General features: G+C 37.5%; 2 protein-coding genes and 1 pseudogene across 2 annotated transcripts in view; all 3 read left to right on the top strand.

Moving 5' to 3' along the window:
- The window catches only part of LOC103550632 (zinc finger protein 248), a 77,604-nt gene extending 74,972 nt beyond the window's left edge, over positions 1–2,632 (top strand). The window contains exon 6 of the mRNA XM_070567986.1: positions 2,512–2,632. Within this exon, the coding sequence (XP_070424087.1) occupies positions 2,512–2,536 (25 nt within the window). The 3' untranslated portion in view covers positions 2,537–2,632. The remainder of the gene's footprint in view (positions 1–2,511) is intronic.
- A 525-nt stretch (positions 2,633–3,157) lies between these two features.
- Positions 3,158–19,101, top strand: ZNF487 (zinc finger protein 487). Its single transcript, XM_070621785.1, is given in 3 exon segments — positions 3,158–3,293; positions 18,347–18,530; positions 18,532–19,101. Coding segments are annotated over 3 exon segments (792 nt in total). The 3' UTR covers positions 19,004–19,101.
- On the top strand, positions 19,004–20,388 carry LOC139083612 (zinc finger protein 33B-like; annotated as a pseudogene).
- The last annotated feature ends 4,836 nt before the right edge of the window (positions 20,389–25,224 follow it).

Raw genomic sequence — 25,224 nt, 5'->3', positions numbered from 1 at the left:
TGACATTCTGAAGAAACAATAACAACTGAACAGTATTGTTAACATCTTTTGACTCATCAAGAGCAAGGAAAACAACTTGATCATTTGCCTTATTTTTTAATTAACTATCGATATTGCTTCCAGTGTCCTCAATTCTGTGAGCAACTCTTCTCATCAAGAGGCTAATAGTCATAAACAGGTTTATTTTCTCTGGACACATTTCTTTAGCTATTTTTATCAAATAAGATTTAATTAACTCACCATTAGTAAGTGGTTTCCTTGCTTGACTATGAAATGAGACACTCAGAAATGCAACCTTATTTTCATTTTTAATTTTTGTGAAGAAATTCTGCTGTGATGAGATATTCTGTTTTAAATGATCACATTTTTCAGACTAGTACTTTCCCGTGAGTTGGAAATACAGTTGTTGAATGCTTACTCTGGTAATGTCAACCTATATGGTGTTCTTTTTAGCACAGCTATGACATCATTCCATAATAAACACAATGCTTTGCCATCTAATTTGACAAGAAAATACTACATACTCTACTGTTCCTTAAAAATGTGACATTCAAAGTCCACTTTTCATTGCAATGAAAAAAGAAAGAAATACAATTGAGAAACTGGGAAACAGTCACAAAATATATTTAACAAAAAAGAAGAAAAGAAACTGAATTTTGATCTAGGCCTTTGAATTCCTATCTCACAAAACGTTAAAGCCAGATTAAAAAAAATAAAGTATATTAAATAAGTTGGTTGGTCTCAACAATATACATATTTTTTTAAGATTTTATTTTTTTCCTTTTTCTCCCCAAAGCCCCCTGGTACATTGTTGTATATTCTTCGTTGTGGGTCCTTCTAGTTGTGGCATGTGGGACGCTGCCTCAGCGTGGTCTGATGAGCAGAGCCATGTCCGCACCCAGGATTTGAACCAACGAAACACTGGGCCGCCTGCAGCGGAGCGCGCGAACCCAACCACTCGGCCACGGGGCCAGCCCCGGTCTCAACAATATTTTTAAGATGAGAGAGAACATAAAGGTCTTCTGAATCTTTAATAAATAAAATATTTTAATGTTTTAAAAACAAACAAAAAAACAAAGTCCACTTTTCTTGTTTTGACACAATGTACACTGGTAATAATAAAAGTAAAATAAAATGACTTAATATGGCGGCCAGGCACTCAAAATGCCGTGAAGTTATAAGTGCATCCCTGTGATGTGTAGTGTGCCAAGCAGCAATGCACAGCAGTGAGAGTGCCACATACAGTCTCTTGCAAGTACTCAACTCTGCCTGTTTCTGTGGTGTGAAAGTAGCTGTAGACAATACATAATCAAATCAGCATGGTTGTAGTCTAATAAAATTTTATGCACACTGAAATTGGAATTGTATATAATTTTCATGTGTCACAAAATGTTCCTTTGCTTTTTCCCCCCAACCGTTTAAAAATGTAAAACCTATTCTTAGTTTGCAGGCTGTGAAAAATGGGGCTGGACATTTTTGGCTTATGAGTCATAGTTTGCCAACTCCTGCCCACTCTTACCACCTGAGTATAGGTTCTTCTCTCCCTCTGGTCTTTGCCCTCTGTTTCCTCTTAAGCCATTCTCCACTCTTGTTTAAATCATTGCTTCTGAAATGCAAGTCTGGATGTAGAAGTACAGTGCTTAGTTTACCTTTCCACTAGCTCCTCGTTATCCACAGTTGTGATCCAGAAGTGGAATGGAGGTATATACCTTAGGGAGCACTTAGGGAAAATCAGCATATCAGAAGAAAATACTAGCATATCTATTTACATATATTTGTATTAAAAAACAGGAAATTTCCTAGTACATGTATGTAACTTATGATAAAATATTTTGAGGACCTCTGGGCAATAGGAATTAGTACCAAATTACTTATAATCTTGCTCCTGATTTTGCTTATGGATCTTTATTTTAATACTGCTCAAATCCTTCCACCAACAAACTATGCTATTTGTAGTTGCATTAACTTGCATAGAGTTTTCAATGCCTCCAGGCCTTTGCTTTGTTGGACCCATAACCATAAGAACACATGATTGATTTGTAAGGACTCAAAGTTTTACTTCGCTAAGGTATCCCAATCTCATTTATAAATAGAACTTAATACCTCTCTTCCTGTGCAACCACTATCTTCTAGATAATTCTAGCATTTGTTCTGTAACACTTTATTGCAGGTATACATTTTTTGAATATGTCCCTGAATCATGATGAGCTCCCTGAAAGCAGGATTTTTAAAAATTCACTTTTATATCCCCAGAATGTGAGACAGTTCCAGGCACAGTGGGGAACCTCAGTTTGTTTTTTCATGAATCAAGAAATTAATATGTGGTTAGGGTACTTCTGTGATTTTTTGTTTTCCCACAACATGTAATGCCAAATAAAGTATAGAGTAGATGTGCTGTGTGATATTTTCTCTTCATCTATCAACAGTGAACACGACAAGGTGTTAGATCCCAAACATACTGCATGTTGTCTAGTTCTGGACTGTAAATTGAACACAAATGTGCTATTACAGGGGTCTGTGTCATTCAAGGATGTGACTGTGGCCTTCACCCAGGAGGAGTGGCAGCACCTGGACCCTGCTCAGAGGACCTTGTACAGGGACGTGATGGAGAACTACAGCCACCTCGTCTCGGTGGGTAGGGTTTGTGTTTTATATAATTCCAAATAGCATTTTTTTTAAATTGCTGATTACATGATCCTTTTTAGAGTTTAATGATTTTTAGAGTTGAAATGTAGGGTTCAAAGGTGACCCCTGGGCTCTAGGTATAAGGTGATTGATCCCTTTTGGTTGCTAGAGAAAACAATTTTCTCCCTCTTCCCAGTGAAAAGTTTAAATGGTGCTTTTGTTTACAGTTTTTTTTTTTTTTTTTTAAGATTGGCACCCGAGCTAACATCTGTTGTCAATCTTCTTGTTTTTCCTTCCTCTTTCCAAAGCTCCCCAGTACACAGTTGTATATTCTAGTTGTAGTCCTTCTGATTCTGCTTTGTGGGATGCTATCTCAGCATGGCTTGATGAGCCGTGCTGGGTCTGCGCCCAGGATCCCAACTGGTGAAACCCCGGGCCACCAAAGCGGATCACGTGAACTTAACCACTCGGCCACAGGGCCAGCCCCTGTTGTACAGCTTCCTACCTTTCTCCTTTAGAGGCCCTGAAACCCATGAGCCTGGCCCATGTCCTGTGTCATTTCCTGTTTACAAGATATTGCATTACCAAGCCAGAGGTGGTCTTCAAGTTGGAGCAAGGAGAGGAGCCATGGGTATTAAAGGATGAGTCCTCAAGCCAAAGTCCCCCTGGTGAGTGAAGTGAGTACCTAAACAGCCGCAAGGCAAGAGACGTTGGAATCCAGTCACGTCAGGGGTTGGCCCTTTTGAGATTTTCTTTTAGGAATTTGTTTTTTAGAGACACCACTTCTTAAGTTGGCTGAGAGTATACACACTTGCAGGTAATGATCTCATAGCTGAATGTTTTTGGTTTTTTGCTTGAATTTTTTAAGCAGATTTACCATTTTTAGTGCTTACAAAAATCCAATTCTTGCCTATCTAATTTTAGATCTTTTTAAAATTTATTCCCTCCATATTCTTTTAATTGTGTATCATTTTAGTTGTGTACCATTTATCCATTCATTAAACATTAAATTATTTATTAATTTATATCTAGTTATGTCTATCAGCTGGAAATAGACCTGTGGACAATATTATGATCCTGTTGTTACGGAGTCTGTGTTTTTATTTTGGAGGAAAGTAAAATATGGTGTATTATTTTAGCAAATGTTTTACTCTCCTACACAACTACACAACACACACAACATAACTACAGTGTCAGTAGATATTTAAAAGTTTATATGAGACTATTATGAACAACTTCATGCTGATAAATTTGAAAAATTTAGAGTGGAAAAATTCCTAGAAAACTAGAATTTGCCAAAACAGAAAAAAAGCAATACGAAGCCCTAATAATTTCAAAACCATTATAGGAATTGAGTCAGTTCTTAAAATCTTTCCAGAAAGAATACAAATTACAAGATTGTTTTTTAGGCAGGTTCTAAGCAATTTTAAAGAATCAGATCATTTTAATATCCTACAATTACTTTCAGAGATTAGAATAAGAGAAGAAGCACTCCCAAGAATTTACTATGAAACTGGTATAACATCAACACAAAAATCTTACAAGATAAAAGCAAGCATGGATAATTCCAAAATTAGGAATCCTAAACAAAGTATCATTAATAAAAAGTAAATCCATGTCGTCTTAATAGATGAAGAATATAACTGATAAAAATCAACACCCATTTTTGATATGATAGAAGGAAACTTCTTCAGGCTTCAAAGGGAACGGACAGGAGCCTGTGTCGGGTATCATTCCCCTTCAAACTGGAGGAAAATCAGATTTCCACTCTCATCATTGTATTTAATATTGTTCTAAGGACCCTAACCATAATAATCAGACAAAACGTGAAATTAATAAAAGTTACAAACATTGGAAAACCAAACGTATTTACAGATGCTATGGTTGTCCTATTGAAAAAAGGATTCTGCTGACAAATGATTAAAAATAATGCGAGTATATAGCAAGGTGGATGAATATAAGATCATTGTATACAATCTATTACGTTTCTGAGTGGTAATAATCTTTAGAAAATATAATTGAAAGAATTTAAACCATTTACAATAGCAGGACCTTTAATGCGGAAGATAAGAAAAATGTATTGAAAGACGTTAAAGGAAATCTAAATATGGAGATAGGGAACATTCAATAATAGCAAGTTGTCAAGCCCTCCTTAAAGTTACCTGTAGATTCAATGCATTCCAATCCAAGTCCCCACCATTTTAGTTTATTTTTTTGAGATTTGACTTGGTTGGTTGTTGTTTTTAGCACTTAATCTCATAATTCTAAAATTAGGTATGGAATAACAAGAATAAGAAAAAGAAACAGGAAGGGGAACTAGGTCTCCTAGATGTTAAAATTTATTGTAATGCATCTGCAATTAAGACTAAATTTTTTTTTATTGAAGCAAAATTCATATAACATAAAATTTTTACAGTTTTAACCATTTTAAAGTGTATCATTGAATGACTTCTAGTACGTTCAAAGTGTTGTTTAATCATCACTACTATGTATCTCTGGAATATTTTCATCACCCCAAAAGAAACCCCATACTCATTAAGTAATCCTTGTTCTCTCTATGGGTTTGCTTGTGCTGGACATTTCACATACAGAGAATCATGCAATATGTGGTCCTTTTATGTCTGGTTTCTTTCACTTAGAGTAATGTTTTCAAGTTTTATTCATGCTGTAGCTTCTATCAGTACTTCCTTTTTATGGCTTAATAACATTCAATTGTATGAATATACCACATTTTGTTTATCCATTCAAAAGTTAATAGACATTTGGGTTGTTTCCACTTTTTGGCTGTTATCAATAATGCTGCTGCTATGAATATCAATGTACAAGTTTTTGGTTGAACACCTGTCTTCCGTTCTCTTACATATATATTTAGGAGTGGACTTACTGGGTAATATGGAAATTTTATGTTTACTTGTTAGAGGAACAAGTACCAAACTGTTTTCTGTAGTGGCTACACCATTTTACATTCCTTCTTCTAATGTATGAGGGTTCCACTTTCGACACATCCTCGCAGCACTTGTAATTTTCTGTTTTTTCATTACAGTTGTCTCATGGTATATCTGGAGGATTGGTTCCAGGAACCACCATGGATACCAATATCTGCGGATGCTCAAGTTCCTTATATAAAATAGGTAGTGCAATGAATACAGTTGGACTCTGTGTCCGCAGGTTTCGCATCTGTGGATTCAACCAACCATGAATTGCACCAATCTGCACTTGGTTGAATACATGGATGGCAAAACCTGTGGATAAAAAGAGCCAACTGCATAGCCATTCTAGTGGGTGTGAAGTTATATCACATTATGGTTTTGGTGTGCATTTCCTTAATGACTAATGATGTTTAGTATCTTTTATGTGCTTATTGGCATTAGTATATCTTGTTTGGAGAAGTGTCTAATCAAGTCCTTTGCCTATTTTTCAATTGGGTTATTTGTCTTTTTGTTATTGAGTTGTAAGTTCTCTTTGTATATTCTGAATCCTAGACTATCAGATATATTATTTGTAAATATTGTTCCCATTTTTTGCATTATGTTTTCACTTTTCAGATAGTGTCTTTTGATGCATAAAAGCTTTTAATTTTTATGAAATCCAACTTAGCTGTTTTCTCTTGTTGCTTTTGCTTTTGGTGTAAATTTAAGAATTCATTGCTAAGTCCAAGGTCTTAAAGATTTACACGTATGTTTTCTTCTAAGAGTTTTATAATTTTAACTTTTATATCTAGATCTTTGATCCATTTTGAGTTAATTTTTGTATTTGATATAAGGGAGAGATCTAGCTTCATTCTTTTGTGTGTGGATATCCAGTTATCCCACTACCATTTGTTGAAGAGATTGTTCTTTCCCCATTGAATGATCTTGGCACCATTTTTGAAGATTGATTGACCATGGATGTGTGGGCTTATTTCTTGTCTCCTAGATGTTAAAATTTATTGTAATGCTCTATTCCATTGATCTATATATCTATCCTTATACCAGTACAATGCTGTTTTAATTAATGTAGCTTTATAGTAAGTTTTGCAATTGAGAAGTATGAGTACTCCAACTTTGTTCTTATTTTTTATTTATTTGTTTTTTTTATTGCAGTAACATTGGCTTACAACTATATAAATTTTCAGGTGTACATCATTATATTTCAATTTCTGTGTAGATTACATCATGTTCACCACCCAAAGACTAATTACCATCCATCACCATATGCATGTGCCTAATCACCTCTTTTGCCCTCCTCCCTCCCCACTTCCTCTCTGGTAGCCACCAATCCAATGTCTGTGTCTATGTGTTTGTTTGTTGTTATTTTTATTTTTTATTTATGAGTGAGATTGTACATTATTTGATTTTCTCCCTCTGACTTAATTTGCTTAGCATAAAACACTCACGATCCATTCATGTTGTCACAAACGGCCAGATTTCATCTTTTTTTATGGTTGAATAGTATTCCTCTGTGTATATATACCACATCTTCTTTATCCATTTGTACCTTGATGGGCACCTAGGTTGCTTCCAAGTCTTGGCTATTGTGAATAATACTGCAGTGAACATAGGAGTCCATATGTCTTTATGCATTCATATTTTCATGTTCTTTGTGTAAATACCCAGCAGTGGAATAGCTGGATCATAGGGTAGTTCTATTATTAATTTTTTGAGGAATCTCCATACTGTTTTCCATAGTGGCTGTACCAGTTTGCACTCCCACTAGCAGTGTATGAGAGTTGCCTTCTCTCCACATCCTCTCCAACACTTATTTCCTGTCTTGTTAATTATAGCCATTCTTACTGGCATGAGGTGATATCTCATTGTAGTTTTGATTTGCATTTCCTCGATAGTTAGTGGTGCTGAACATCTTTTCATGTGTCTCTGTATATCTTCTTTGGAGAAACATCTGTTGAGATCTTTTGCCTATTTTTTTAATTGGATTGTTAGTATTTTTGTTGTTGAAATATATGAGTTCTTTATATATTTTGGATATTAACCCTGTATCAGATATATGGTTTGCAAATATCTTCTCCCAATTGTTATGTTGTCTTTTCATTTTGTTGATGGTTTCCTTTACTGTGCAGAAGTTTTTTAGTTTGATGTAGTCCTATTTGTTTATTTTTTCTATTGTTTCCCTTACCCAGTCAGACAAGGTACTTGAAAATATGCTGCTAAGAGCAATGTTGAAGAGCGTACTGCCTGTGTTTCCTTCTAGAAATTTCATGGTTTCAGGTCTTACATTCAAGATTTTAATCCATTTTGAGTTAATTTTTGTGTATGGTGTAAGATAATGATCTACTTTCATTCTTTGGCACCTGGCTGTCCAGTTTTCCCAACACCATTTATTGAAGAGACTTCCCTTTCTCCATTTTATGTTCTTGGCTCCCTTGTTGAAAATTAGCTGTCCATAGATGTGTGGGTTTATTTCTGGACTCTCGATTCTGTTCCATGGATCTGTGTGTCTTGTTTTTCTGCCAGTACCTTGCTGTTTTCATTACTATAGCTTTGTGGTATATTTTGAAATCAGGATGTGTGATACCTCCAGCTTTGTTACTTTTTCTCAGGATTCCTTTGGCTATTTGGGGTCTTTTGTTATTCCATATAAATTTTAGAATTCTTTGTTCTATTTCTGTGAAAAATGTCCTTGGAACTTTGATAAGGATTGCATTGAATCTGTAGATTTCTTTAGGACGTATGGATGCTTTAACTATGTTAAGTCTTCCAATTCAAGAGCACAGAGTATCTTTCCATTTCTTTGCGTCTTCAATTTCTTTCTACAGTGTTTTATAGTTTTCATTGTACAGCGCTTTCACCTCTTTGGTTAAGTTTATTCCTAGGTATTTTATTCTTTTTGTTGTAATTGTAAATGGGATTGTATTCTTAGTTTCTCTTTCTGTTATTTCATTGTTAAGTGTATGCAAACACAACTGATTTTTGTATGTTGAATTTGTATCCCTCAACATTACCATATTCATTTATTTTTTATAAGAGTTTTTCAGTGGATTCTTTAGGGTTTTCTGTGTATAAAATCATGTCATCTGAAAATAGTGACAGTTTCACTTCTTCCTTTCCAATTTGGAACCCTTTTATTTCTTTTTCTTGACTGATTGCTCTGGCTAAGACTTCCAGTACTATGTCAAATAAGAGTGGTGAAAGTGGGCATCCTGGTCTTGTTCCTGTTCTTAGTGGGATAGCTTTCAGTTTTCTCCATTGAGAATGATATTAGCTGTGGGTTTGTCATAAATCGCCTTTATTATGTTGAGGTATTTTCCTTCTATACCAATTTTTTCAGAGTTTTATCATAAATGGATGCTGTATCTTGTCAAATGCTTTCTCTGCATCTATTGAGATGATCATGTGATTTTTATTCTTCATTTTGTTAATGTTGTGCATCGTGTTAATTGATTTGTGGATGTTGAACCATGCCTGCATCCCTGGAATAAATCCCACTTGATCATGTTGTATGATCTTTTTAATGTATTGTTGTATTCGATTTGCTAGTTTCTTTTATTTGAGGAAGATTAGCCTTGGGCTAACATCCACCACCAATTCTCCTCTTTTTTGCTGAGGAGGATTGGCCCTGAGCTAATATCCTTGCCCATCTTCCTCTACTTTATATGTGGGATGCCTGCTACAGCATGGCTTGTAAAGTGGTGCGTAGGTCTGCGCCCAGGATCCGAACTGGTCAACACCGGGCCGCTGAAGTGGAGTGCATGAACTTAACTGCTACACCACCAGGCTGGCCCCATGATTTGCTAGTATTTTGTTGAGGATTTTTGCATCAATGTTCGTCACTGATATTGGCCTGCAATTTTCCTTTTTTGTGTTGTCCTGTCTGGTTTTTGTATCAGGGTGATATTGGGCTCATAGAATGTGTTAGGAAGCTTCCCCTCCTCTTCAATTTTTTGGGAGAGTTGAGAAGGATAGACAGTATTGTCTTTGAATGTTTGGTAAAATTCATCAGGGATGCTTTCTGGCCTTGGACTTTTATTTTTGGGGAGGTTTTTGATTACTGTTTTGATCTCCTTACTGATGATTGGTCTATTAAAATTCTCTATTTCTTCTTGATTCAGTTTTGGAAGGTTGTATGATTCTAAGAATTTATCCATTTCTTCTAGATTATCCAATTTGTTGGTGTGTAACTTTTTATAGTATTCTCTTATAATCTTTTGTATTTATGAGGTGTCCATTGTAATTTCTCCTCTTTCATTTACAATTTTATTTATTTGAGCCTCGTCTCTTTTTTTCATGGTGAGTCTAGCTAAAGGTTTGTCTATTTCGTTTATCTTTTCAAAGAACCAGCTCTTTGTTTCATTGATTTTTTTCTATTGTTTTGTCAGCCTCTATTTCATTTATTTCTGCTCTGATTTTTATTATTTCCTTCCTTCTACTGACTTCGGGCTTTGTTTATTCTTCTTTTTCTGCTTCCTTTAGTTGCACTGTTAGATTGTTGATTTGAGATTTTTTTGTTTGTTGAGGTAGGCCTGAATTGCTATAGACTTCCCTCTTAGAACTGCTTTTGCTGTATCCCATACATTTTGGCATGTTATATTTTCATTTTCATTTTTCTCCAGGTACTTTTTGATTTCTTGTTTGATTTCTTCATTGACCTAATCGTTGTTCAGTAGCATTTTGTTTAATCTCCATGTATTTGTTGCTTTTCCAATTTTCTTCCTGTAGTTGATTTCTAGTTTCATATCTTAGTGGTCAGAAAAGATGCTTGGTATTATTTCAGTCTTCTTAAATTTATTGAGACTTGTTTTGTGGCCTAATATGTGATCTATCCTGGAGAACATTCCATGTGCTTTTGAAAAGATTATGTATTCTGTGGTTTTGGATGGAATATTCTGTCTGTATCTACTGAGTCCATCTGGTACATCTGGTCTAATGTATCATTTAAGGCCATTGTTTCCTTATTGATCTTCTCTTTGGACGATCTATCCATTGGTGTAAGTGGAGTGTTAAAGTACCCTACTGTTATTGTGTTACTGTCTATTTCTCCTTTTACATCTGTTAATAATTGCTTTATATATTTAGGTGATCTTCTGTTGGGTTCATAGATATTTACAAGCATTATATGCTCTTGTTGGATTGTTGTGTTTATCATTATCTAGTGCCATTCTTTGTCTCTTGTTACAGTTTTTGTTTTAAAGTCTATTTCATCTAAGTATTGCTATCCCACCTTTCTCTTCTTTGCCGTTTGCATGGAATATCTTTTTCCATCCTTTCACTTTCAGTTTTTGAGTGTCTTTAGGTCTGAAGTGTGTTTCTTGTATGCAGCATATGTTTGGGTTTTACTTTTTTATCCAATTGGCTAACCTATCCCTTTTGATTTGAGCATATAGTCCATTGACATTTAAAGTGGCTATTGATAAGAATGTACTTATTGCCATTTTGTTACTTTTTTTCTGGGTGTTTTAGTAGTTCTTCTCTGTTCCTTTCTTCTCTTGCTGACTCCCCTTGTGGTTTGATGGCTTTCTTTAGTATTATGTTTGAGTTCCTTTGCTTAATTCTTTCTGTATTTATTATAGGTTTCTGGTTTGTGATTACCATGAGGTTCATATATAACAACCCAAGTATATAGGAATCTATATTAAGTTGATGGTCTCTGGTCTCTTCAGTTTGACCTTTTTCTAAAAGCTTTACTCTTTCACTCGTCTCCTCCAACATTTTATGTTTTTGATATCATATCTAATCTCTTTTTTTGTGCATGTGTATCCATCACCCTCTTATCATGGCAATAGATCGTTTTAGTACTTTTGTCTTTTGACCTTCATATTAGCTTTGTAAGTGGTTGATCTGCTACCTTTACTCTATATTTGCCTTTAGCAGTGATTTTATTTTATTTATTTATTTTTTGGAGAATTTTCTTATTCCTATTTGTGGTCGTCTCTTTCCCACTTAAATAAGTCCCTTTACCCTTTCTTGTAAGGCTGGTTTCTTGGTGACAAACTCCTTTAACTTTTGCTTGTCTGGGAAACTCTTTCTACTTCCATTCTGAATGATAACCTTGTTGGGTAGATTATTCTTGGTTGTAGGCTTTTTCCTTTCAGCACTTTAAATATATCATGCCACTCCCTTCTACCCAGTGAAATTTCTGCTGAGAAGTCAGCTGATAGCCTTATGGGGTTTCCTTTGTATGTAACTTGTTGCCTTCCTCTTGCAGCTTTTAGGATTCTCTCTTATCTTTAATTCTTGACATTTGAATTATATTGTGTCTTGGTGTGGGCCTCTTTGGGTTGATCTTATTTGTTGCTCTCTGTGTTTCCAGTACCTGGATGTCTGTTTCCTTCCTTAGGTTAGGAAAGTTTTCAGCTGTTATTTCTTCAAATAGATTCTCTGCCCCTTTGTCTCTCTCTTCTCCTTCTGGAACGCCTATAATATGGATGTTAGTGCATTTGATGTTGTCCCAGAAGTCCCTTAGACTCTCCTCCTTCTTTTTAGTTATTTTTCCTTTGTCTGTTCAGCTGGGGTGATTTCCTCTAATCTTTTGTCCAGCTCACTGACCCATTCTTCTGTATCATCCACTCTGCTATTGAGTCCCTCTAGTAAATTTTTCATTTCCAGTATTGTATTCTTCATTTATGATTGGTTCTTTTTTATATTTTCCAATTTTTTGTTGAAGTTCTCACTGAGTTCATCCATTTTTCTCCCAAGATCAGTGAGCATCCTTATGACCATTAGTTTGCACTCTTTATCAAGTAGATTGTTTATCTCAGTTTCGTTTAGTTTTTTTTTCTGTGGTTTTGTCCTGTTCCCTTACTTGGAATGTATTCCTTTGTCTCCTCACCTTGCCTCTTTTTCTGTGCTTATATCTCTATGTTAGGAAGATCAGCTACATCTGATCTTGGAGAGGTGGCCTTATGTAAGAGATGCCTTATGAGGCCCAACAGTGGCTTCCCTCTTGTCACCAGTTCCAAATGTCCAAGGAGTGTCCCCTGTGTGAGCTACATGTGTCCATCTGTTATGGCAAGGTTCTTGCTGCAGGTGCCTGGGGAGGCTAGCCTGTCCCCCTGGCTGGCTGATTGTAATGCTCAGGTTTGTGTGGCTGCTATGGTCTCTTCAGCTGTTTTATTGGGCATGGGGAACCCCAGCACAGTTGACTGCAAGGTCTAATAACACATTCCTGTTCCACTTTTTCTATTAAGTGACTAGGCCCCCAGCATGACTGGTTGCTAGGCTCAGGGGCTTAAATTGCTATAGGCCTCCTGCCTGCAAGGCTCTTGTCAGCTCTCTCAGGATTGCAGCTCAGTGGGACTGGTCCCAGGCATGGGAGCACACAATTGTTTCAGGCTTTGGAAGGTGAGGCCAATCTCCTATGTGGCTCTTTGAGAAGCACTAATCTGCTGTAGCTGACAAGCCCCACTACCCAGAGGTCTACACACCCCATCAATGCAGGCCTGCCCCTTGTGCATGCCCTGCCCCACAGAGGTGGACCCACTCTTCTGGCTGCAGAGGTTCCAGGCACCCAGCCTATGCTGGCCCACAAGTTGCCCGAGAGCTTGCTGCTGGGTGGGGCCAATCCCTAGTGCAGGCTGCCTGCCCTGGCTGAGCTGGATTAGATTGATGCTCTAGTGGGTGGGGCAGACCCCTGCACTAACAGGCCGGGGGAAGAACTCCAATAGCATCTGGCAGTGTCTGTGTCAGTGCACCTGTACTAGGTCACAACAATGGCTGCTGCCAATGTTTCAGTCCCTGGGGAGGTGGTCCCAGCCTTGGGGGGGTGTGTCTCACCTCTCACTGAGATGCACCCAGAGCCTATCAGGTGACTTTCTTTTCACCAAAGGACTGTGCACCTTTCTTTCTGGTGATTTTAGGTTGCTTTCCAAAATGGGTAAATTTGTGTACGGGCCCTTTAATTGAGGCTTCTCCCCCCCCCCCGCCCCATGTCTGATAGTTTTTCTTGGGGTATTCCCTGTTGTTGTTAATAGCCAGCAAAGCAGGATATTATGACACTTGTCTTGGTTGTGCTGAGTCCAAAAGCTGCTTGTTGTGGTAACACTCCCCCACTCAGATGCCTCTCTCCTCCAGGGAAAGCTTCATACCTTAAGATTGCTCCTGGTTGGCCATGAAGCATTGTGGCTAGGAGGTGGCTTTTTTCTCCCCAGAAAGGAATTTCTGCCTCTTCTACCTCAGTCAGCATTGTCCCTTGTTGTGGTTTTGTTTTTTAACCCAGTTTTCAGATCTCTCAGGGGAAATTGTTTCAAGAGTAGTTGTAAATTTATTGTGTCCATGGGAGGAGGTGAGTTCAGAGTCTGCCTATGCCGCCATCTTGACACCAGCCTCTTATTTTTCAATACTATTTTAGTTCTTCTGGGTCCATTACAATTCCATGTGAATCTTAGGATCAGCTTGTTCATTTCTGCAAAAAAGGCATTTGGCATTTTGATAAGGATGGCATTGAATCTGCAGATCACTTTGAAAGATTTTTAACAATTTAATTTTAACAATATTAAGTTTTCCAATCCACGAACACAGGATATCTTTCCATTTATGTAGATATTTAATTTCTTTCAACAATGTTTTGTAGTTTCTAGTATACAAGTCTTACACCATCTTGGTTAAATTTACTCCTAAGTATCTTACTTGTTTGATGCTATTGTAAATGGAATTCTTAATTTAACTTTTGGATTGTTTGTTGCTGGTATATAGAAAGACAACTGATTTTTGTTTGTTAATCTTGTGTGTATCCTGCAACTTAGCTGAATTTATTAGCTCTAATAGTGTTTATTTTGGATTCTTTAGGATTTTCTATATATAAGATCATGTCATCTGCAAATAGAGATAGTTTTACTTTTTCCTTCCTATCTGAATGCCTTTGTTTTTTTGAAGATTTTATTTTTCCTTTTTCTCCTCAAAGCTTCCTGGTACATAGTTGTTTATTGTTAGCTGTGGGCCCTTCTAATTGTGGCATGTGGGATGCTGCCTCAGCATGGCTTGATGAGTGGTGCCAGGTCTGCACTCAGGATCCGAACCAGTGAAACCCTGGGCTGCCAAAGCAGAGTGTGCGAATTTAACCACTCGGCCACGGGGCTGGCCCCCTGAATGTCTTTTATTATTATTTTTTTCTTGTGAAATTGCCCTGGCTAAAACTTCCAGTCCAATGTCTAATAGAAGTGGTGAGAGCAGACAGTTTTGTCTTGTTCCCGAGATAAGGAGAAAAGCTTTCAGTCTTTTGCCATTAAGTATGATGTTGACTGTGGATTTTTCCTAGATATTCTTTACCATGTTGAGGAAGTTCCCTTCTTTTCCCAGTTTGTTGATTATTTTTATCAGGAAAGGACATTGGACTTTGTCAAATACTTTTTCTGTATCAGTTAAGATGATCGTAGGGTTTTTTCACCCTTATTCTATTAATACAACATATTACATTGATTGACTTTTTGTAAACATTGAAGCACCTTTTTAATTCCTTAGAGAAATCCCACTTAGTCATGATATATAAATCTTACTGTTGAATTGGGTTTGTTAGTATTTTGTTGAGGATTTTGCATCTATATTTATAGGGGGTATTGGTGTGTAGTTTTCCTGTGATGTCTTTGTGTGACTTTAATGTCAGAGTATTGCTAACCTATTATAATGAGTTAGGAAGTATTCTTTTTGGTTTTTTGGAAGAGTTTGAGAAGGATATGTGTTAGTTCTTCTTTATTTGTTTGGCCTAATTTACCAGTGAAGTTATCTGGTACTAGGCTAACGTTTGTTGGATTTTTTTGCCTACTGATTCAATATCTTTTGTTTTTGAGGAAGATTAGCCCTCAGCTAACTGCTGCCAATCCTCTTCTTTTTGTTGAAGAAGACTGGCCCTGAGCTAACATCCATGCCCATCTTCCTCTACTTTATATGTGGGATACCTACCAGAGCATGACTTACCAAGTGGTGCCATGTTCGCACCCAGGATCCAAACTGGTGAACCCTGGGCCACTGAAATGGAACATGCACACTTAACAGCTGCACCACTGGGCTGGCCCCTGATTCAATATCTTATAATGGGTCTTTTCCTATTTTCTATTTCTTCTTGAGTCAGTTTAGTAGTTTGTTTCTTTCTAGGAATTTTGAAAATTTTATTTAGGTTATGTAATTTGTTGGTACACAGTTATTCATAGTGTTTACTTATAATGTCCCCACTTTCGTTTCTGATTTTAGAGATTTGGGTCTTTTTTTCTTGGTCAGTCTAGCTAGTGGTTTGTCAATTTTGTTGATCTATTCAAAGAACCACCTTTGGTTTCATTGATTCTTTCCATTGTTTTTTATTCTCAATTTCATTTATCTCTGCTCTATTTTTTTGTTATTTCCTTCCTTCTGCCTGCTTTGGGTTTAGTTTGCTCTTCCTTTTCTAAATGCTTAAGGTGTTTGTTTATTTGAGATCTTTTTAAAATTTTTACAGCTATAAATTTTACAGCTATAAAGGTCTTTACAGCTATAAATTTCCCTGTTGATTACTGCTTTTGCTGCCTCCCATAAGTTTTGGTATGTTGTGTTTTCATTTTCATTTGTCTTAGGTACAGACATACCTCATTTTATTGTGCTTCGCTTTGTTATGCTTCACAGATACTGAATTTTTTACAAGACCCTCCACCAGCAAAGGGATTATGACTTGCTTGAAGGCTCAGATGATGGCTAGCATTTTTAATCAATAAAGTATTTTTAAATTAAGGTATGTGCATTGTTTCTTATACATAATGCTATTGTACATTTAATAGGCCATGTTATAATGTAAACAAAACTTTTATATGGACTTGGAAACCAAAACATTTGTGACTCACTTTATTGCGATATTAACTTTATTGTGGAAGTCCAGAACCAAACCCGCAATATCTCTGAGGTATGCCTGTATTTTTAAATTTCCCTTTTGACTTCTTTCACCTGTCGGTTGTATAAGTGTGTTGTTTAATTTCCACATGTTTGTAAATTTCCCAGCTTTCATTCTTTCTTTGTTTTCTAGCTTCATTCCATTGTGGTTGGGGAAGATACTTTGTGTTATTCGATCTTTTTAAACTTTTTGAGAATTGTTTTATGGCCTAACATGGTTTATCCTGGAGGATGTTCCATGTGCACTTGAAAAGAATATATGTTCTACTATTGTTGGTTGGAGTGTTCTGTATATGTCTATTAGATTTACTTGGTTTATAATATTGTTCAAGTTCTCTGTTTCCTTATTGATCTTCATAATAAAAAGACACAGTTGATTCTTGTTATTCACAGTAGTTGTGTTCCATAAAGTTGACACAAACACTGAACTGGTGAATACTGAACTGTTATTCCTAGGAGAAATACAGGGTTAGGTTCCTGTGAGCCTCTGCCCACAATATTTTCATCAAGTGATCAATACACAATCTTGTTTTATGTGTGTTTCTGTTTAAGGACACCTTATTTAATATATATTGTTGATTCCTTAACATTGAGCTCACCACCGACAGCACTATAACTCATGCCTGAATGAAGCATGTATAACAAACCTATTTTCCCTGTAAGACATATCACAGCCTAGTTGGCAGTTCAGTCCTACACTAGGGGGCCCATTTTAAAGAGTAAAATTTCCAACAGAAAACACAAAACTATGAAAAATGTGGCACTAAATATACCGCAAAAAGGGAACTTGTTTACAGTATGAAAACTGAAACAAGAAGGCAGAGCATCGCCTTGTTTGACTTCAGCTGGGAACATGCGTGTCAGGCGACTCAGATTTTTCAGTGTGCTGCGTGTCTGTGAATGATCATGAAGGCACTGTGAGTATTGACTTTGGGGTCATACATAAATTTTAGCAAGTTAGGCAAACTTTCAATTACAGAATCCGTGAATAATGAGGACTGATTGTATAAAGAATAATAAAGATCTAAGACTAGGTTGAAAGCTATAATCTTTAAAGTTCACGTAAGAGAAACCAGAAATGCTAGAATATATACATATTTAGACAAAGTAAAGGATTAGTGACATGTGAGGGGCAAGACTGTTTATGAGATAAGCATATTGGCATATAGAAATAGGAAAACTTTATAATTTGATGGCTATGGAAGGTTCATTAGTGAACAACTCTAGTAGAAGGAAATGAAGATACAGCAGCAGAATAGAACTGAGCACCTCATCTTGTTTGGCCTAAACGCATGCTTTCTTTGGATGTTGGATTTACATGTGAATCTGAGCTAGAATGAGAATTACAGTCCTCACAATAGGAATTTTCTTTTGAAGAGAAAATTATTGCTCTTTAGAATTTTAATTTGATGTTGGTAATGCACTTTTCTTTTAAGGAACAGAAAAGAGTGGTGGGAGATTGGAAGCATGTATAGTGTGAAGATTCTACAGTAGGAGATAAGGACAAAGATATTTATTTGCCTCTTCTAAACCTAATTTTATCTCTGATATTGCCCCTCTAAACTGTTAGCTACTGATTTTTCTTTTGACTCTACGTACTATTCGTTGCTTTGTTGTGTTTCCTCCTTCATGCCTCAAGCATTCATTCAAATAGTACCTTGTTTGTTATATTTTGTGTTCAGTTCACTTTCTCCATCAGATTTTGAAGGTCACATTTCTAAAGTGCCAAATTACTATGTTTTTATTGGCGGATTACTCTTTTCTTTTCCACTACTGCAGTTATTTGTTTTGTCCAATCCTAAGGGAGTGGGAGAAGTATGCCCTCAGGATTATTTTAGATCATAAGACTGGGCTATGCTAGGACATTTTTACATTATGTCACATTCCCAGATGAAATATATTAACATTTATAAGGCTTGATAAATTATTCTCATTTCTAGAATTCTGGGAAGTTGATGACCTCATGCAGAAGAACCAGGAAAACCAAGACCAGCATTTGTGGAAAGTTGATTTTGTCAATGATAAAACACTGACTAAGGAGAGAAATAGTGTATTAGGAAAAATATTTAATGTGGACACAAACCCTATTCCAATGAGAAAAGTACCTAATAAATATGACTCGTGTAATGAATTTGAATTAGATTTCAGAATTAATTATAAGTAATAGAAATTCCTTTGTAAGGAAGCTTGATGAATTTAATGCACAGAGGAAATTGCTCCTCTGTACAAAGTATGAGCATTCTCATGCCAGAGAGAAACCTTTTAAATATGATAGAAATGGGAAAGCTGTCAGTCAAAATGAGGACCTATTTCAACATCAGGATATTCAAACTCAGAAGCAATATTTTGAATATAATGAATGTGGGAAAGCCTTCCGTGAGGAGGAAGACTTCATTACCCATAAGAGAGCATGCTCATGGGAGAAGTCCTGTGAATATAATGAACATGCGAGAAGCTTTTATGATGATTCAAACCTTCTTGTCCATCAAACTCTCACACAGAAGAATCACTGTGAATTTAATGACTGTGGGAAGTGGTCTCTTGGTGAGAAGTCAACTGTAAATAAACACCATAGAGTTGTCATAGGGAAGAAATAGTATGAGTGTGGGAATAATTTTGGCAACAAGCCACTCTCCACTAACACTGAGAGAACTCACAAAGGACAAACAACCTTTGAGTTTAATGAGGGAGGGAAAGTATTCAAGAAACCAAATCTCTCTCAACATCAGCAAACACACACGGAAAAGAAAACTTTTGAAAATAGTCAGTATGGGAAATCTTTTTGGCCTGTGTCAGTTCTTCCTAAACATCAGCAAACATGCATAGGAGAAAAACTCTATGAATGTAGTGAATGTGGAAAAACCCTCAGCCACAAGTCATCTCTCAAAGTACATAATAAGATACACAGGGGGAGAAACCTTATGAATGTACTGATTGTGGGGAAACTTTCACAAATAGGTCAGGCCTCACAGTTCATCAGAGGATACACACAGGGCAGAAACCCTATGAATGCATTGAATGTAGAAAAACCTTTAGATATAGGTCATGCCTCACAGGACATCAGAGAACACACAAAAGGGAGAAACCCTATGAATGTAATGAATGTGGAAAAACTTTTCTCTACAATTCATTCCTCATGGTACATCAAAGGATACACACAGGTATAAGACCCTATGAATGCAATGAATGTGGGAAAACATTCTCCAAAAAGCCAAGCTTCATTTATCATCGGAGAACTCATACTGGGGAGAAACCCTATGAATGTAATGAATGTGGGAAATCCTTCTCTGTGAAGTCAAAACTTAGTGTTCATTAGAGAACTCAAATGGGGGAAAACCAATGAGTGTAGTGAATGTGGAAAAACCTTCTTCCAGAAGTCATCTCTCATAGTACATCAGAGAATACACACAGGGGAGAAACCTTATGAATGTAATGAATGTGGGAGAAGTTTTTCCCAGAAGTCATCCCTTACTGTACATCAGAAAACACACAAAGAGGAGAAACCATTTGAGTGTATTCAATGCAGGAAAACATTTTATCAGAAATCACCTCTCACTAAACATCAAAGAACTCACAGAGGGGAGAAACTTCATAAATATAAGAATGCAGTAAGACTTTCTATCACAAGTCATCCCTTACAGTACATCAGAGAACTCACACAGGGGAGAAACCCTACAAATGTAATAAATGTGGGAAAACCTTCTACCCTAGGTCATCTCTCACAGCACATCAGAAAACACATACAAGGCAGAAATCCTGTGAATCTACAAATGTGGGAAAACCTTTTATCAGAATTGAGAGTTCACTAATCAAAGCAATTACACAGAGAAGAAATCCTCGTCGGTATCCTGAAAGTCCAGAAGCCTTTTCTTATTGACTTACTCGGTTTATATCAGAAATAGTGAAGGGGAGAAACTTAATAAATATGGGAAATCTTTTACCCAGAAATAAAGTGACATCTCACTGAACAGCAGATATTTGATAAGTTGGAACATCTTATGAATATTTTGAATAAGTTGTAGCTTTCAAAATAATTTATTCTTGATCATATATCAGAGGTTTTAGTTTACTGGAAATATACCAATTTGGAAATTGAGAATAAAAAACTTCCTGTAGAAATATTATATGAAAACTCTTGTTTCTGATATGATACTAAAATTGCTATTGAAAATATTCAGTTATAGACCTATTCATTGTGTGGTAGGAATCTAACTTTGAAAAAGCACAATTAAGTTGAATAATCACAAGTACTGCATTAAACACAAATGTGAAGAGTTACTGAATTATACTTTATAAGAAAAATATTGCATGTGTTGGTTTGCTTATTGGAACCCATCATAATCCTAAGTAAAATATACTCTTAGCTTAATAATTATTATGATGTATTTAAAGTTTCCCATACTTAATATTTGTGTCTTTTTCAGCCATAAGAACAAAATATGCATTTTAAACAAATATCTGTGGAATGTAAACTGATGTGCTCATATCTTTCTTGCTACTCTCTTAGCATATATACGTAAGTATGGTCACTGCTACTAAACTAACCTCGCAATAAAGAATCCAGACAGTGTGTTTGTAAATTTTTCACCTAATTCAGAATCAGCTAAGTGGAGTAATAAACTGTGCAACATTTAAGTGAAAAATTATTTAAAGGACTTTCACTTCCATTCGTGAACATCTGCAGGACTTGCTGTCTCACTGTAAACAACTGGAAAACTGGGCAAGATACATGAAATAACTAGAAAACTGGAAAAACATGAAACATCTGTTCTTAGCTTCTGGATATTAGAGGTTGTGCATCCATGTTTCCTGAGATAAAGGAAGCAAATATTATCATCCCTACCGTTGTTCCAGCTACTGTCAGGAGGAAATTCCCAGACCATGCATGGCATAGGTAGGGATAACTCCAAACATACTTTTACTCAATGAAGAAGACATATTTCAGAATTCAGCCAGCCCTGGGGGTCTAGTGGTTAAGATTCGGTACTCTCACTGCCATGGCCTGGGTTCATTTCCTGGTTAGGGAATCACATCACCCATCTGTTGCTTGTCACACTATGGTGGCTGTGTGTTGCTGTGATGCTGAAAGCTATGCCACTGGTGTTTCAGATACCAGCAGGGTCACCCATGGTGGACAGGCTTCAGCAGAGCTTCCAGACTAGACAGACTAGGAAGAAAGACCTGGCCACTCTCTTCCCAAAAAATTTGGTCATGAAAACCCTATGAATAGCAGTTGAGCATTGTCTTACATAGCACCAGAAGGTGAGAAGATGATTCAGAAAGACTGAGCAGGGTTCCACTCTGCTGTACACAGCGTCACCAGGAGTCAGAATCGACTCCATGGCACTAACAAAAACAAAATTTCAGAGTTCAGGGAGATCAAGGCAGCTCTACTGTGTGGAATAGAATGCTGGAGAGGGGGCTAGCGGAGAGAGCTTGAGTAATCTGAGTACTAGCCTGGACATGCAGATGGTGAGGCTCTGAGGCTCAGCAAAAATCAACTGCTGACAAAGTAACAGTTTTGGAGGGACTCTAAGACAATTCCCAGAGCTCAATACAGAGGTGGGAATTCTTCCACTTCCTACTAGCCAAGACCCCTCTTCCTTCAGATCCTAAGATCACAGTCTGTTCCCTTTTGGTATGGTTTTTGAAGACCTCATGGGTATGTTGGCAGTGGATAAGAGTTGGGGATGTTTGTGGTGCTACATTAGTCTTCTTGGGCTGCTATAACAAAATGCCACAGCCTGGGTGGCTTAAATAAAGACATTTATTTTCTTAGAGTTCTGGAGGCTAAAGTCCATGATCAAGGTGCTGGCAGATTCCATATCTGGTGAGGGCTCTATTTCTTCATATGACCTTTCCTCAGTGTGTGCACTTGGGGGGGAGAGAGAGTGAGCTCTCTGCTGTCTCTTCTTATAAGGGCACTTGTCCTATCAGACCAGGGTCCCACCCTTATGACCTCATTTAACCTTACTTACTTACTTAGAGGCCCTATTTCCAAATACAGCCACACTGGGGGGTCAGGGCATCCGCATATGAGTTTAAGAGGGCCTACAAACATTCAGTTCATAACATTCTGCTCCTGGTTCCTCAAAATTCATGTCTTTCTTGTATTTGGAACACATTCATTCCATCCCAATGCCTCCTAAAGTCTTAATTCATTCCTACATCAACTCTAAACTGCTTTAGGTCCAAATTAGATGACTTTTAGATATCATCTAAATCAGGTACTCTGAGACTTAAGGTACAGTTTATCCTGAGGCAAAGTTCCTCTCCAGCTGTGAACCTGTGAAACCTGACAAGTTCTCTGCCTCCAAAATACAATGGTGGGGCGCGCAAAGGATAGATAATCCCATTCTGAAAGGGAAAATCAGAAAGAAGAAAGGGGGGATGGGTCCCAAGCAACTCTAAAACCTAGTGAGGCAAATTCCGTTAAATTTTAGGCTCAAGAATAATCCTCATTGGCTTTCTGGACCCATTTGGGGCAGCAGACCTGCCGCCATGGCCCTAGGTGGCGGTGCCACCCCTGTAGTTGTGCCTGACAGTCCTGTTCGAGGATCTGGCATCTGCACCGTGTCCTGTTGAAATTGAAGAGGCAACCCTGATGATCTCTGAATTGCCTTCTGGGTCACTTTTCCCTTTGCTTGAATAATAGCTCTGTTGTCCTGTCCTTTAGAATCCAAGAATTCTGATAGACTTCCTTCATTTCATCTCATTTCTATTCCTTCAGTTCAAACTGACGTGTTTCTGCTCATGTAATCTCTTTATTGAGTGATAGTCCAGCCACACCCTCGGTGTTCTCTTTGGAATATGTTTTCTGATTTTTTTTTTTTGAGGAAGATTAGCCCTGAGCTAACATTTGCTGCCAATCCTTCTCTTTTTTGCTGAGGAAGATTGGCCCTGAGCTAACATCCATGCCCATTTCCTCCACTTTATATGTGGGGCACCTGCCACAGCATGGCTTGACAATCAGTGTGTAAGTCCGCACCCAGGATCCGAACTGGTAAACCCTGGACCACTGAAGCAGAACATGCAAACTTAACTGCTGTGCCACCGGGCTGGCTCCTGTTTTCTGATTTTTTTTTTTTTCAGTATAGATGCTCAGAATTTTCCAAATCTTTAAGCTCTGGTTCCTTTTTGCTTAACAATTACTTCTTCAATTCATCCTTCTCCTCTCACATTTTACTATAAGCAGTTAGGAGGAGTAGGCTGCATCTTCAACATTTTGGTTAGAAATCTCCTTGGTTAACTATCCAGTTTCATCTCTTGCAAATTCTACATTCCATAAAACACTAGAACACGGTTTAGCCAAGTTCTTTGCCACTTTATAACAATCTCCTTTCCTCCGGTTTCCAATAACGTTCTTTTCTGTCTGAGACCTGACTAGGATGGCCTTTAACCTCCATATTTCTGCTAACATTCTGTTCATGATGATATATGTATTCTCTAAGATAATAGAGGCTTTCTTCTATAGCTTCCTCTTTTCTTTCTGAATCCTCACCAGAATTGCCTTTAATATCCATATTTCTACCAATGGTCCCTTGAAGGCAATTTAGGCTTTTATTTATTTATTTATTTTTTAACTTTTTCCTTTTTCTCCCCAAAGCCCCCTGGTACATAGTTGTATATATTTCTTTAGTTGTGGGTCCTTCCAGTTGTGGCACATGGGACGCTGCCCCAGCATGGCCTAATGAGCGGTGCCATGTCTACACTCAGGATCCCAACTGGCAAAACCTCAGGCTGCCAAAGGGGAGCGCATGAACCTAGCTACTCCGCCATGGGGCTGACCCCCAATTTAGGCTTTTTTATAGCACGTACCTCAAAACTCTTCTGGCCTCTGCCCATCACCCAGTTCAAAAGCCACTTCCATATTTTTAGGTATTTGTTATAGCAGCACCCCACTTCACAGTACCAAAATCCATTTTAGCCTGCTCGGGCTGTGATGACAAAATACCACCAAGTGATGACAAATGGGTGGCTTACACTGCAGAAATTTATTTTCTCACAGTTGTGAAGCCTACATATCCCAGATTGAGATCCTGGAAGATATGGTTTCTGGTGTGGACTGTTTCTTATTTGCAGATGGCCACCTTCTCACTATGTCCTCACCTGACTTTTCTTCAGTGGGTGCTTGCTGGGAAGTTGGGATGGAGGGAAGGAGAAAGAGATTGAGAGAGATCAGAGAGATCTCTGTTGTTTTGTAGGGGTATTAATCCTGTCAGATAAGGGCTCCACCTTTATGACCTCATTTAACCTTAATTACTTCTTTAGAGGCCCCATCTCCAAATACAGTTGTACTGGAAATAGGGCTTCAACATTCATATGTTGAATAATTTGGGGGGAACCCAAACGTTTGGTCCATAATAGATGCCTAAAATCAGCCTTCTTGGCTCTGGAATATCCAATTACTTCCCTCCCAACAGCCCCCACCCCCATAGGAGTCTCCATTGGAGCTTCATCTATAAATGGGTAGAAATACACATCTGGAAGAGTGGAACTGACCCCTGAGCAAACCTTCATTAATACACTGTCTAACAAGGTATCCCTCTGCCTACTACCAGGGAGCTCAAGAGAGGGGGTGCAGACCTTCTGACTGCACAGTTCCAACTCAGTTCCTGGATATAGTCATGCTCTACAGTCTCAGAGGACCTTATGCAACTCACTTCACATTTCAGTGCTCCCATCCCTCTCTCAATGGTGATAAGTACTTATGTGCATTTCTTATAGCTACTTATATATGCATACCTACTATGCACCACATCCATCCTAGGAATGCCAAAATTCAAATTTTACTGAGCTGAACATGGTAGACTGGTGT

The sequence above is a fragment of the Equus przewalskii genome, chromosome 1 (genome assembly GCF_037783145.1).
Source record: "Equus przewalskii isolate Varuska chromosome 1, EquPr2, whole genome shotgun sequence".
Taxonomy (NCBI): Eukaryota; Metazoa; Chordata; class Mammalia; order Perissodactyla; family Equidae; genus Equus; species Equus przewalskii.
The sequence above is the reverse complement of the archived record's forward strand: the minus strand, read 5'-3'. Positions and strand labels throughout refer to the sequence as shown.